Source organism: Dendropsophus ebraccatus, chromosome 1, assembly GCF_027789765.1.
Source record: "Dendropsophus ebraccatus isolate aDenEbr1 chromosome 1, aDenEbr1.pat, whole genome shotgun sequence".
In the NCBI taxonomy this organism is placed as follows: domain Eukaryota; kingdom Metazoa; phylum Chordata; class Amphibia; order Anura; family Hylidae; genus Dendropsophus; species Dendropsophus ebraccatus.
In genome coordinates, this window is record NC_091454.1 from 163,502,106 (window position 1) to 163,518,296 (window position 16,191).

At 42.7% G+C, this 16,191-nt stretch overlaps 1 protein-coding gene across 1 annotated transcript in view; it reads left to right on the top strand.

Moving 5' to 3' along the window:
• Positions 1–16,191, top strand: part of SQOR (sulfide quinone oxidoreductase) — a 35,767-nt gene that overhangs the window by 1,232 nt on the left and 18,344 nt on the right. The window contains exons 2-4 of the mRNA XM_069983324.1: positions 7,988–8,239; positions 8,346–8,516; positions 14,319–14,372. Coding sequence (XP_069839425.1) covers positions 8,006–8,239; positions 8,346–8,516; positions 14,319–14,372 — 459 coding nt within the window. The 5' untranslated portion in view covers positions 7,988–8,005. The remainder of the gene's footprint in view (positions 1–7,987; positions 8,240–8,345; positions 8,517–14,318; positions 14,373–16,191) is intronic.

The following is a 16,191-nucleotide window of genomic DNA, read 5'->3' on the forward strand; positions in this document are numbered from 1 at the left end:
GCTACGGGTGCAATAAGGATGATTTTTTTTTGTGTATTGCGGATAAAAATGTGGCGTAAGGCTCATACTGTAACAATTTGATAGATACATTTTTGGAAGTATCTAGAGATATGGAATAGTATAGCCTACTACGCTGTTCCATACTGTTTTCATGGTGTACTAACAATTACTGACCAGACAGAGGTCAAAATGACACTCTGACCTCCATGTGACAGTAAACGCCTATGGACACAATGAGCCTATATGTCAGGAGAATAAAGGGAGGACATGCTACCTACAGGGCCTTATTTGTGGGACACAGAAGTGCAGACTACCACACCTTGTATTCCACAAAGTGGCGCATACTGTCATCTATTTGGCACATTGTAAACTAATTCCCCACGCCAAGTTCTCTGTTTCCAGCCGCTTGAAACTGCTGATTTGTCCACCAAAAAATGCAGCTCAAAAATCCCAAGGTGATTACATGTTGGGTATTCAGGATTTTCCAGGGAAATGTTGGATTTACCATACGTTTAATTCCCCAAAGTAAAATTGTACTGGAGTAAAAGTGACCCAGTAGATTGTGCTTGTTCATTGGAACCCTATGGTTACCACTGGTTAAATACAGTGGTACCTTGGTTTAAGAGCATTGCTCTGGTTTGAGAGCTCCCTGTACTGAGTGGGAGAGCGAGGGGGGGAGGGGCATGGTCTGCATAGCAGGGTCTATAGCACTGTACTCTGACCCAGGAAGTCTCCCTCACCTTCCAAATCATAGCAGATCCACTTCAGGCTGGGTCTTGCATCAGGGGACGGGACTGTGGAGGTAATCTCTCCATAGCTGTAACCCCTCTCTCCCCAGATAGAGAGCGCTGCTATACTGTGCCCACATCTGCCCTGCTCATTCCTTCATGCTCCCTGCAGTCTCTGTCAGCCCTTGTGTTTCCCACCCTCTCCATTACTGTACAGTAATTTATAATATCACATATTCAGTTGTTTCTGAATGTTTCATCTCTTTTACATGTTATTCAGAATAATATATCATTATTTTTGGGGTGTGGAACCAATTGTCTGCATTTCTATGATTTCTTATGGGAAAATTTGCTTTGGTTTTAGAGTGGATTTGGATTACAATCCGGAAAGAATTATGCTCGTAATCCAAGGCACTACTATATATTAGAATACCAATTAATTAACTGCAGTGTAATGCCAGAAAGTAATGTGAACAGCCCCTTATACCAAAGCAGTTCTTTCTCAGGTCCCAGAAATAATATAATAGTGACAGAAAACCTTCATGAGGCTATGTTCACACGGTCATTTTGACAGGAAAAATTACGGTTGCAAATACTGAACAAACATTGTGTGAACATAGCCTCATGGTGCGTTTACTTGGCATATTACCACATCCTTACTAAATCATTACTTTGTTACAACACGTAACACACGTCTATTTTTGCAATATCCTAATGTTGCAATGAGCATATTTACAATTTACTTCCTTATGATTCTTTAAGCCCATTAGACGCCATTTACAGCCTGTATTCTCCTAGCAACACCTACTATTACCACAAAGCTCCTCTTTTAATGAACTCTGTGCAGCCAGCAAACATGAACCGTCTATAGGCTGCAGTGGCCGGACTTGTTCTTCCTTTTACGTGTCTGTTCTGGACATTGAACATATAATGGTGTCCTGTTTGGTCATCTGTCAGTTAGGCTATCTGGATACTTAAATATTCATATGCTAAGCTGCTTAAAGGCAAACTACCAGCAGGCTAGAAGCGTATAATGTGCTGATATGTCCCTATTGGGGATGATGGTACATTTCGTACCTTCATCTTCTGCATCATTTTCAGGAACTTTGTTGTTTTTTAGATCTGTAAATAAGGCAGTTTGGTATACTGGGGGGCAGGACTACCATCCCCAGTGCACCAATCCACCCCAGCCCTGTACTCTGGAAGTCTTCCTTACATTCCAAATCATAGCAGATCCACTTCAGGCTGGGGCTTACATCAGGGGACAGGACTGTGGAGGTAATCTCTCCATAACTATAACTCCTCTCTCCCCAGATAGAGAGTGCTGCATGTATGTGCCCACATATATCCTGCTCGTTCCTTCATACTCCCTGCAGTCTCTGTCCTCCCTTGTGTTTCCCATCCATTGGGGCTACAGTCTGCAGTGATGTCACTCTAGTGCTCATCACTGCAGAGCATCGCCCCAATATTAATTGGGAGGTTAGGATGGCAAGGAAGATCAGTGGTAAGAAAATGATCTTCATCCTCAGTGCCCCTTGTGCTATAAGGGTATAAACCCACACACCGTATATGCAGCGTATTTACTTCTGCGATACGCAGCAAATACGCAGCAGATTAGATCTAAATAACTGAACACAGCATCAAATCTTCACCATCACATCTGCTGCGTATTTGCTGCGTATACGGTGTGTGAGTTTATACCCTAAAGACATATCAGAAGGTTAGATGCTTTCCATTTAAAGGGTATGTTCACACTGAGCAAAATCAGTGGATTCCTGCCTGCCTCAGTGTCAAACAGCGTGTCTATCCCATAGGCGGGATTCCACCAACCTTGCTCAGTGTGAACCCACCCAAAGTATATCTTTCAGCTGCAATTTACATTCTGGCACTGTTAGCTAGTTGTTAGGTCAGGGGACCACGTGGTACCTTTCATATTTCCAGCTGTGCTTCCAGTGCAAAGTGTTAGAGAAAGTGTTTTTATTTTTTGCCTAAAAAACAACCCAATGCAGATAGCCTAAGGCCACATTCACACATCCACAGCTAGGGACAGGGCTACGGATGTGCACCCACAGCTGTCTGCAAGGGCACAGACCCCTTCACTCAAGATAGGGCATCTATACCACAAATGTGGAATATGGCTCACCAATATCTTTTGTGTCATAGATCCTGGCCCACACTTAATCATAACACGTACGGACGTTGTGTGGTGCCTTAGAAATGAATGGGTCCACAAATACGGACAGAATAAATGGACGTGGGTTAAAGCTGCAGGGTTTTGGGTGCAGAAAGGACATAGTTCTATCTCTAAAACTATGAAACAATCTTCCACTAGTTTCAATGAGATGTGTAAAAAATATATAGTTTCATTAAAAACAGGGCCGTTCTTTAAAAAAAAAAAAAAAGTACATTGTGTAAACATACCCCTATTGCTGATTTGTCTGACTTTCTTCTCATGTTCTATAACGGAATCCAAAGAACCTAACTCAAAGCAAAACAGCACACCAATGTTACATTTTCATTTTTCCATGTGTAAAGATTTTTAAAAGAGCACATGCAGAATTCATGCTAATTTAGATGCAAAATACATATGAACTCTGTGTCCCAATTAGGAATGTATGAATGGGCCCAAAGATATCTGGGCTACAGCTGAAATATACAATGTATCTGTTAGTATGTATGTCTGACCAAATACTGTTGATTCTGATGAAGCACCCAAAGGCCTGGCTGGAGGTTCCCATAGAAATGGTCTTAGGCCCCTTTCACACAGCGATATTTTGTTGATATTGCAGATGTCATAGTTATAGGCAGAGGCTAAACTGACGGACAGGTTTCCAGCAAGATGCACATGTCATGCTGACTATGCACTTTTTGAACTATGCAGACCCCCAGCCCCTTGCTCTAATTTTGGCTACGTGCCTCATCCTGTACATTCTGTTTTCTGGCATGTGCTGGAGATAAAATGTCTAGTCATTGTGAGATTGCCTGAGCTCCCTGTACACCTATATTTAGCTACAATACTAGACCTTAATAATCTGGATATAACATTGCTATTTATGCAAATTAACGCTGCAAATGAGACAAATTGACCATTTAACAATCTGCAATTGGCACTCTTTATGATCACAGTAGATTGTGCTGCAATATCGTGTGTTGTATGGCTTACTGTCAATTAATGTCAATGCATGGGGCAGCATGTACATATTCCTGGCATATTGAGTCTGGGATCCCTGCTGATCCAAAGAGACCCGGGTCATTACAGGTTTTCCTTGCACAAAGAGCCCCCATCCGTCTGCTGTCTGGTTCCCTCACTGATACTTTATTCTGAGGATCAGTAGGTGTCAGGCTGACATTATTATCCTTTTCATGACCACAATGCATATTGCACTAATTTACTGCGATTGCAGAGTGCAGTGATCACTGTGGGGCCTTGGACATGGGGATAAGTTACAAGCTGAGCAGGTGCATGGGTAAAGTGAATATACACTGCTGTAAGTTATCTGCAACATTTCAGTTTTATTGTAACTGCAATAAAGAATGTACAGGGGACGGACAACAAAGGCAGAGGTCAATATGTATAAAGTACAATCAATAACATAACTCCAGAGAATATTACAATCAACATAAATGAAGATTATAGTCATAGTCATCTCTGATAAAGCCATGGATGAGTGATCACCAGGACATATAAGATGCAGGAAGGTGGAAGGGAAGACGACCCAAAAAAAAGGGGGGGGGGGAAGAAAAGTGAGCAGCAAAAGCAAGGAAAGATGTTCAAGAAGTAAATTGAAGCAGAAAGATTAAGATTATTAGCAGCTACATTTGACTAATTTTCATTTATGACTACATGTAATTTTTGTAGTTTCTAAACACTATAGTTGGGTTTTCACTTTTAGGCTATGTTCACACTATGTACAAACAACGGCCATATTTCATAACAACGACTGTTGTGTGCAAACAATAGCTGTTATTTGCACAACGGCCGCTGTTTCCTCAACAATGGCCGTCATGAAATACGGCCATTGATTTTATTGTGAACATAGCCTAAGGCCATGTTCCCACTTTGTATGACACCGGCCGTTCTGTGACACGTCCAGGTCACAGAACAGCCAGTGTCAGAAAAGATCATCCCAGACAGTACTGCAGTACCGGCCAGATGATCTTTACTGCTGCTGAATTCGGATGCAGGCAAATCTGTGCAAGCCTGCATAAAAATTCCCCGCTGCTCACAATGGAGCGTGCGGCCAGAGCCGCACGCTCCACTGTGTGAACTGACAGGGTTTTCCTCCGCTGCTATTCATTGAATAGCGACCTCAGAAAACTGACATGTCTGCTAGGGATCCCAGCTGGAGTGTATACCATGGGGGAGATTTATGAAAGGGTGTAAATATACACCTGGTGTAAACTGCCCACAGCAACCAATCACAGCTCCTCTTATATTTTACCAGAGCTGAAAGCTGAGCTGTGATTGGTTGCTGTGGGCAGTTTACACCAGGTGTATATTTACACTCTTTCATAAATCTGTGAATAGCTGAGCTGTGCTTTGTTGCTGTAGGCAGATTATACTAGTTTTACACAAATTAAAGGGGTTGTCTGGCCAGGACCCCTTTTTTGGAGTGCCCAGGTAGGGGGTTGGTGAAAATAATAAGATACACTTAATGGTGTCTCGCCCCCGTTGCTGAATGGCTGATCGTGGGTCTACCATGTCACGTCCCAGAAGCGTCCGCACACTGGAGTAGTGGAGTATGGATGGTAGGATGGGAGCCAGGGAGGTAAGTGTGTGTTACATCCCCCCCCCCCCCCCCCCCCCCCCCCCCCCCGGACAATAAGGGGTGCATTATAATTGCTTTGAGAGGCAGAAAAGCTTATTAGAGTTACTATGACAAGGTGACATTTTATGTCATGACAGTTTTCATCATGGTGGTCCAATATACATGACCTTGTCAAAATACTGTTTATTGCCAGTAATAGGGTTACATGTGAATCACATGACCTGCTTCTTTTATGGATGTAAACGTGCAGGAGAGAACTGCAGACAATGGTGTCTGCACAAGAAATCATAAAAAGAAGGAGGGTAATGCTCAGCCTGGGGGCCTACAAGTGTCATGTTACTCAGGACCTGTAGGAACATCCCATCCTGCGTGACTTGCAAAGTAACCTTCTTTGGTCTTACACAGTGATAGGACTATAAATCTGCATTACCTTTCTTATCAGTCAGAAAAGGAATTAACTAAATACAACATGTACATATTCTATTGTATCTTTTGGTCATTGATAGACGTCCTTATATCAGTGAGGTTCCAGTGTTTGCTCAGGGTTTATGTGCATCCATATCACAGGATCCTGTCTGCACTTTTTATTTGGGGCATGCACTCTGTCATATACTATGGAGAATGACAGCATGCCCGTCACATCATAACTTATTACATTCTCCTCTAGATTTATTCTTGTCTGAAGTGTTAGAGAGGAGTTTGATGCAAGATACATCACCCAATATGGAGCAGAGCAGTCCTACCTACAATACAATGCTTAGCACAGATCCATTGTACACAAGGTAATACAAACTAAAATACACACACATACAAGCCAGAGATAAGCAAGCACCGGTCTGCTACCTTCAGCCATTGATTTAAGACCAGTGATCAAGGACCAAGTGTTAACACAGAAAACACTGAAGAATGAAAACATCTAGTGCTATGTTTTTTTACTCGTGTTTCCAGGTCATTATGTCAGTTTTGTCTGTTTTTGCGTCATCACTTGGCTGCAAGGTTTGTTATAGGTGCTATCTCACAACCCATGTACCTGGGGGATCATTACATGAAATGACATTGTAAAATTCTATACCTTTTTATTATACAATAAAAAAAAAACTATACTGGAATAATATAGTGGGAGAAATAAGCAGGCATTAAAAAAAGAGTGGGGTCAATAAGGGGCATTATTACCAAGAGAGTGGCACAGTTACTGTATAGAGAGCACTACGTTTGCACCAATACTGGAGCACAAGTACTATAGGTGTCATTTAGGGGCACTATTACTGCTATTACTGTGGGGAGAGGGCTCCAGTATTGTGTAGAACACAAAGGAGGCCTGACTAATATGGAGGGCAAGCAGTATAGAACTTCTAGAGGGTTAAAATGGTGATCTGGGGAGGATGAAGAAGAAGAGGTAATTTGAACAACTCCAAGAAGTTGTATGTCACTGGATGTATCTGCACTGTAATCACTTATATCAGATCTACAGAATAATTATACCTAGAAGAAAACCAGTGAAGTCCCATTACCTGAACGCTATATGAGTGCTGTATGGATGCTATATGCTGCTTTCAATATACTGTTTGGATTGATTTTTTTTTTTGTGGGGTTGAGGAGGGAAGCAAAATACATGCATTGGGGCTTATGCTCCTCATCTTTTAAGGTCTGAGCAGAGCCCCTGGTGTGGACATATTGGCACAGATGTACTATAATAGTCTACTGTACAAACTTTAGACCAACTATTACTTTGAGACATAACTTTGCATTTTTGGGCACAGACTTAGGTCATGCCCCCTTTTACAGAGGCCACGCCCCTTTCATGAATATGGCAGAAAAGTTTCTATATAGTGTCTAAAACCTGTAATAAATTTAAAGAAAAGTCCTGTGTGACACTTTTTGGACAGAACTTTGGCACAGACACATTAGTACAGCTCGGCCATTGTCCTGTTTTCAGATGTGATTATAAAGACTGACTGACTGGAGATAAGTAAGTACAGGTGACAGAAGGAACAGTGACTTCATGGTCTGAAGGACCACACCTAGCGTAACTCGGTACCTTTCACCTGTAAATGGCTTACTTGGCTGCAAATGCCCATATGCCTTTCTGGATTTGGCACATTCATATATGTCAGAAGTGTATGGCCAGGATGCCATACTAATGCCGGGAAATGTTTTTGCTGCTGATTCACCTGCAGAAATGCTTACAATTTGCTCCTAGCAGATCCAGACATAAATTATCTGATACCATCAGGTCACATTTAATTATATATATATATTTTTTTTTAAAGATAGCACTTGGTGGGCTCACAAGTAATAAAATGCCTTTTTAACTTTTAATTAAATACATCTCTATATGCATTAAAGAAAAACAAATTACTCAGTCTAACAAAACAAACATTTTTACCCATGTAAGGGTTAAATCAGTGTTGTAAGTATAGCTCAACATGCCATAGAATGTTTTAATGGCGCTTGTTCACATTAATGACTTGCATTTATTTTCATTTGTAGCTACTTATCATCCTAGAGATGGCTTTCATTGGAGTGGGGCAGTGTGGCTCTCATGCCCATCAGTGTGCCCACTTACTCAGAGCAGGGGTGCACAGTAGCTCCTCTCGCAGCCTGCACGTTACCACCAGATATGCTGCTAAGGAGTACTATGATGTAGTTGTTGTTGGAGGAGGTGCTGGTGGAATCACCATGAGCGCTCGTATGAAGAGAAAAGTCGGAGCTGGAAAAGTCGCTGTCATTGAGCCAAGTGAGGTACTGGGAAACTGCTTTTTAATTCCTCCTGTTTTTCTTTAGACTTTCTCTTGTATTATGTATAGTTTTGATCTGTGCACAGTAACTCACTATTCATCTTGGTTAGGTTCACTACTACCAGCCCATGTGGACGCTTGTTGGTGGTGGTGCAAAGAAGCTGGCCAGCTCTGCGAGACCTACTTCTAGCTTAATCCCCTCTGGTGTCAAATGGATCAAATCAGAAGTGAAAGGTTTTGATCCTGACAAAAATTGTATCCGTATTGATGACGGCAAAGAGGTAAATATCATGATATTTAATGTATTAGAAAGTCCAACATTATAAAACTCATGATGTAACTGAATGTAGCTAATGCCTGGCAGTAAGTACCAGTAATACTAGAGACTGAGCGGTATTTTCCTCAGCTATATCAATGTAATCCAGCATTGTTTTAGTTGTACAGGTTGTGTTAACTGCAGCTGCAGGAGTTTCTACAGTTCTAGAACAAGGCCTACATAATGTCAGCACATTCAGCTTTCTTTGTTGACATAGTGATAGAGATGGTTGGAGGAAAATATTTGGTCATGTCAGGATAAGTAATACTTGTCTGATCTACATCGATAACCTAAGTACGGTAGATTGACCTACTTATTTGATGGTTGGGTTTTGGATAACCCATCACTATTTGCATATCTGTTTTATTAACAGATCTTAAAGCAGTACTTTGGGGACTAAACAAAAAAGGTGTTTTTTTTGATAATACATTGCTACAATGAAGTTATATTACTCTATAATATATCTTTATTAAAGAGAATGTAGAGTTATTTTTACTTCCATTTTTTTTTACTTCCGTTTACTGGTAACTGTTAGGGGCAACTCTTCTGCCCCCTCTTCTACCACCATTGTTTTATTGGGACCTGCAGGGCTATCTAAGCCCTGCAGTTCCCAATCCCCTGCTCTGTTCTTGTGGTCCTGTTCCCCCGGTTTACTGTATATTCTTATATACAGTACCCAGGAGTAGGCTGCCTGACACTTTTATGGGCCCTATGGACACTATCATGAGTCCTGCAGTTCCCGACACAAGCAGAGGGTCCATATTGCCCTTTACTGCTGCCAGTCAATCAGCATGCAGGAATGTGTCTATGGAAATATTTACATGTTTGGTTTGATTATATACTGGGTCTTGCCACAAGAGGGCGGTAAAGTTCTTCCCCAACTCTGTAAAAAGGCTTTCAAAAGCTACATGAGTAATGTACCTTTTGGTGAGAGATGGATGACTGCTATACATGCCTCTATGATGCATTTAAAGGTGTTTGGGTAGTTGACAGTCCTTAAGGGGGCACACGGTTGTTTTTACTAATTGCCCACCATGATGTGTTGCTGACAAACCGTGACTTGTGCGGCTTGTGTGATCGGCCGTCTAATTTTCTGATGATTTTCCTTTTACATGGGCCAGTTTTTGTGGGCAAACATTCCCAGGAGTGGTTGTTTGGAGGATAAATCAGCCTGTTAACATGGCCCTTCAGTAGCCACTGTTGTTTCAGACAACTTCCTTGTGTCATTTCCAACATTTTAGTGAATTAATTAATTTACTAAAAATTACTTCTTACCCAGTTTAACACAGCTGTAAAGTATTGGCTACTAGGTGTCCCCCGTCCTTGAAATCTTCTGTCTATTGCTTGTAGTCAGGGGAAATCAGTCTTTAGTAACAGACAGCAAGACAGATTACAGGCAGTGACTGGCTAGGGCAGTCAGGGAAAGGAAGAGCCCCCATGTGTAGTACTGGAAAACAGCTCCTCACTGTCTCATGTCCTGAAATGTAGCGAGTGAATAATAACTGTGCACCAAGGAGGGGATGGAGGGGGTCTTAGAGGCTCAACAACAGCAGTGGGAGCACCTTGTCATAACTCTGAAAGGTTAGGGTCCTATTAGACAAAGCAATTTTGCGTTTTTCTCTTTCGTTTTTGGGAATGACCTGAAATCGTTAACCATAACATACAGAACAATAGTCGTTAGTTATGATCGTTACTAAGATCATTTACTCCTAATCCCAGCAAAAAAGGAACCATGTCTATATACATGGAAGACTAGCTAAAATTTAATGACCGATTAACAATGATTTTATGGTCAGCTTGAAAGATGTGATCAACGACACACAGGTGATTTTTCGACCATTGCCTGCATACACACGAATTGATTGTGTAAATTGATTGTTTAAATTTGAACAGTATAATGATTTTATGCACAATAATCATCCCCTGTAATAGGGCCCTACGTCTGATACAACCGTAATTGCTCGTGCTTAATACCCCTTAGCAAAGCCTCTAGGCATAGAATGTGATAAACCAGACCAACAACAACAGGAATTACTTGTTTTTACAATCTTTCCAATCTTTCCTACAAAATTTCCCAGGACAAATGATTGAGAGTGGTATTTCCAACATGTACTGAGAGTGCACTACTCCCTATGTGATAGAACAGGCCCTTCCTTTAAATAAACCACAGTTACACATTAATAACCAATAGTAGGTCTTTCTGCATATCTAGAGTACTGTGAAAAAAAGGATTTGCCCCTTCCTAATTTCTTCTTTTTCTATTTTTGTATGTTTGCCAAACTTAAAGAGTCACTGTCGTATTTTTTTTTTTGCAGAAATCAATAGTCCAGGCGATTTTAAGAAACTTTGTAATTGGGTTTATTAGCCAAATCTGCCATTATCTGCATGTAAAAAGCCTTTTCCCAGGTCCCCCCTCCTTCCTCTTTTTCATCCACTCTGAAAAATCTGAAAATTGTGACTTGTTGCAGGAGTCGTCCCCTGTCTGCTCTAGGGAGAGGGGAGGGGGGAGGAGGAAGGAGGGAGTTAGCCGGCAGCAGAAAGCAGATAACAGAGGATTACAGGCACTAGCTGGGTGACAGCTGTAATCCGAGCTCAGACAGGTCACTGGTGACTGTCACAGGAGATATCCCGTGAGGGATTTGTAGATTAACTCTTTGTTGTCCTGTTTTGGTCTTTTCTTTAGCTCTCTCCATAGGAGAACAATGAAGACAGGGGGAGAGCTTCAAACTGCTTTTTCATGATAAAAATGCATTTTTCAGATAATAAACCCAATTACAAAGTTTCTTAAAATCGCCTGGACTATTGATTTCTGCAAAAAAAAATTTCACGACAGTGACACTTTAACCCTTTAAGGACATGGCCCATTTTCGTTTTTACGTTTTCGGTTTTTTCCTCCTTGTGTTTAAAAGGTCATAGCACTTGCATTTTTCCACCTAGAAACCCCCATGACCCCTTATTTTTTGCGTCACTAATTGTACTTTGCAATTACAGGCTGAATTTTTGCATAAAGTACACTGCGAAACCAGAAAAAAATTCGAAGTGTGGTGAAATTGAAAAAAAAAACGCATTTCTTTTATTTGGGGGAAATGTGTTTTTACGCCATTCACCCTGGGGTAAAACTGACTTGTTATGCATGTTCCTCAAGTCGTTACGATTAAAACGATATATAACATGTATAACTTATATTGTATCTGATGGCCTGTAAAAAATTCAAACCGTTGTTAACCAATATACGTTCCTTAAAATCGCTCCATTCCCAGGCTTATAGCGCTTTTATCCTTTGGTCTATGGGGCTGTGCGAGGTGTCATTTTTTGCGCCATGATTTGATCTTTCTATCGGTACCTTGATTGCCCATATACGTCTTTTTGATCGCTTTTTATTAGATTTTTTCTGGATTTGATGCGACCAAAAATGCGCAATTTTGCACTTTGGGATTTTTTTGCGCTGACGCCGTTTACCGTACGAGATCAGGAATGTGATTAATTAATAGTTCGGGCGATTACGCACGCGGCGATAGCAAACATGTTTATTTATTTATTTATTTGTTTACTTTTATTTAAAACCTGGGAAAAGGGGGGTGATTCAGACTTTTATTAGGGGAGGGGGCTTTTTACTATTAACAACACTTTTTTTTTTTTTTTTTTTACACATATACTAGAAGCCCCCATGGGGGACTTCTAGTATATACACTGTGATCTCTCATTGAGATCTCTGCAGCATAGATATGCTGCAGAGATCCATGAGATCGGCACTCGTTTGCTTTCGGCTGCTGCAGCCGGAAGTAAACGAGTGCCGAGCCGAGGACGGCGCCATCTTGGACGCGTCCCCGGCCGGCATCAGTAACGGAGATCGCTCCTCCGGGACAAGGTCCCGGAGGAGCGATCTCCCCCACTAGACACCAGGGAAACGTTGCCTCCGGTAATCGGAGGCAGCTGTCAACTTTGACAGCTGCCTCCGATTAGCTAATTAGCGGGCACGGCGATCAGACCGTGCCCGCTAATAGCGGCGGTCCCGGGCTACACGCGGCACCCGGGATCGCGGCACTTCAAAGCGGGGCCGCCGCGCGGCCCCGCTTTGAAGTGCAAGTGAGGACATAGGACGTACCGGTACGTCCTATGTCCTTAAGAGGTTAAACTACATTTAACCCCTTAAAGGAGAACTCCAGGTATATAGCATTACTTACCTGTCTATCCATTTGTTTGGGGGGGGGGGGGGTTGTTCTGTATTGTGTTTCTGTCCTTCCTGGTTGAGCAGTTCCCAGAATGCAATGCTTTCCCTCAGCTGATCATCACAGTTCCCCACCCATCACAATCAGTAAAATTAGTGCTGCACTTGCATCTGGCCATTCAGAGATGGTGGATCACTCAGGGGATTGGGGGAACCAGCCAAGCCTCCTGTGACATCACACCCTGCCCCCTGTCTGCATCATCAGCCTGTGCCTAGCAAACACACACAATGTGAGACAGAGGCATGGAAGATTTGTCTCCTGGGGGGGGGGGAATAGCAGAAGGAGCAGGAGACAATGTGAATTGGCACAGAGGCCATTTTTTTTCACTTCCTGGATTTCTATCAGCTACCAGTATGGCAGAACCGCACAGATATGGTAATACATTGTATAGACACATCTATATAACTTTTAATGTACTTTTAATAGAAAACAAGTTTTTTCTTATCCGGAGTTCCCCTTTAAGGAGGTAGCCAATTCTTGCCATTTTAATTTTTACATTTGCTTTTTTTACTCCTTGAAATTTTGCTCCTGAGCTTACTTCATTCTAAAGTCTAATTGGATGATCTACAACATTTACATGTGACAAATTAGGAAAAAAAAGGGCAAGTATTGCTAGCGAACATGTGAACTAGTGAACCATGGTGGGCCTTAAAGGAGAAGTCCAGAGATTTTTAAAAGCTGGCAGCTGGGAGGGGGGAATTTGATCAGGAAAAGGCACTTACCTTTCCCCGTGTTCGCAGTGAGCGATGGGACCAGCCTCTTGGCCTCTGTCAGAAGTCATTTGATGACGTCACGACTCAGGGGAAAATGCCTGTCCCAGCTGACTGCTGATTTTGCCGCTAAGCCAATCAGTGACTGAAGCAGCATATAGCCCCAGTCACTGACTGGCTGAGCAGCCAGTCCATCAGCTGGGTCATGACGCCGGCAGTGATTGAGATCCTGAAGCCCAGCAGGGGTCCCAAGGCCGGTCCTGCCACTCACCGCGGACACAGGGAGAGGTAAGTTCCTACCCCGGATCAAATTCTTTTGTCAGCTGCCAGATTTTTTTAAAACTTGCTGGACTTCTCCTTTAAGAGCTCAAAAACAGCACTAAGGGCACTAAAATACCCTTGTCACTACTCTAAGGGTGCGTTCACACCTACAGGATCTGCAGCAGATTTGATGCTGTGTTCAGTTATTTAAATGAAATCTGCTGCAAAAAATCAGCTGCAGATCCTGTAGGTGTGAACGCACCATAAAAGCGTAATTTAAGTAAGTCATGTAGATTTTTTAAATCATCTTTTAAAAGTAGAGATGGGGGGGGGGGGGTTAAGCGCATAGAATCCGCTGGAGGTTTTCCGCGCGGATTCCGAAGTGTGAACGCACCCATGGGTTGAACTCCCACTGATTATAAAGTGATGATAAATAGACTGGAGTATAAACCTGTGCATTGTTGGCAGTATACCTATATAAAGGAAACTTTTTGGTTAGGTTTATGTTCCATAGGTTTGCATTGCCGCAGTTTTTTCCCTAATCATTTACGTTTTCTTTCTTTATAGATAAGCTACAAATATTTGATCATTGCTCTTGGTATTAAGTTGCAGTTTGAAAAGGTAAAGTATTAAAAATAATTATTGTGTGAACGTAAATGCAGTAAATGACTAATTGAAGATATATTGTACTTAGTTTTGTTAGACAGGTATAAAATAAATTGTAATAGATAATACTGCACAAGAAATGCTAAAGCTATGTTCACATACTATGGCAGATTTGTTAACACTAAGGGCCACATGTATCATCCGGTGAACGGATGATTTTTGGCGGAAAGTGCCGATTTGTGTATTTTTTTTATTCGCAAATGGCCGATTTGCGAATAAAATATTCGCAAATCGGCACTTTCCGCCGAGTACGCCAGGGGGGGCGGAAAGGGGGCGTGTAGTGGGCGGAACGGAGGGCGGGGACTCAGAGTCCGCGCGATTTACCATCCGTTCCGCCCAAATGTACGCCGAAAACCTACTCCAGTCCTCAGCTGGCGTAGGTTTTCGGCGGTGCGCACCGGCGCGCACGGGATTTATGTAGAGGCAGTCCGCCTCTACATAAATCTCCGTAGCGCCGGAGCTGCGGGGGCATTTATAAGTCCGGCGTAAAAAACGCCGGACTTAATAAATAATATACCTCATCTGCAGCCAGTAATATACCTCCTCTGCAGCCAGTAATATACCTCCTCTGCAGTCAGTAATATACCTCCTCTGCAGCCAGTAATATACCTCCTCTGCACCCAGTTATATGCACCCTCTGCAGCCAGTAATATACCTCCTCTGCACCCAGTTATATGCACCCTCTGCAGCCAGTAATATACCTCCTCTGCAGCCAGTAATATACCTCCTCTGCAGTCAGTATTATACCTCCTCTGCAGTCAGTATTATTCCCCCTCTGCACCCAGTTATATGCACCCTCTGCAGCCAGTAATATGCACCCTCTGCAGCCAGTAATATACCTCCTCTGCAGTCAGTAATATACCTCCTCTGCAGCCAGTAATATACCTCCTCTGCAGTCAGTAATATACCTCCTCTGCAGTCAGTATTATTTCCCCTCTGCACCCAGTTATATGCACCCTCTGCAGCCAGTAATATACCTCCTCTGCAGCCAGTAATATACCTCCTCTGCAGTCAGTATTATTCCCCCTCTATAGCCAGTAATATACCTCCTCTGCAGCCAGTAATATACCTCCTCTGCAGCCAGTAATATACCTCCTCTGCAGCCAGTAGTATACCTCCTCTGCAGCCAGTAATATACCCTACTCTGCAGCCAGTAATATACCCTACTCTGCAGCCAGTAATATACCCTACTCTGCAGCCAGTAATATACCTCCTCTGCAGCCAGTAGTATACCTCTTCTGCAGCCAGTAGTATACCTCCTCTGCAGCCAGTAATATACCTCTTCTGCAGCCAGTAGTATACCTCCTCTGCAGCCAGTAATATACCTCCTCTGCAGCCAGTAATATAGCTCCTCTGCAGCCAGTAGTATACCTCCTCTGCAGCCAGTAATATACCTCTTCTGCAGCCAGTAGTATACCTCCTCTGCAGCCAGTAATATACCTCCTCTGCAGCCAGTAATATAGCTCCTCTGCAGCCAGTAATATACCTCCTCTGCAGCCAGTAATATACCTCCTCTGCAGCCAGTAATATACCTCCTCTGCAGCCAGTATTATTCCTCCTCTATAGGCAGTAATATTCCTCCTCTGCAGCCAGTAGTATTCCCCCTCTATAGGCAGTAATGTACCCCCAGTCTGGTCCGCTGCCAAGTAGGGCAGAGACTGACTGTATGGCGGAAGGAAAGTGAGTGGGCGGGATCACAGAAGCTGCGTTGGTCGGCAATCTGGAATGTTGCTGAATGCTATGTGCTAGCACTCATTGTTCCAGCATCAGATCT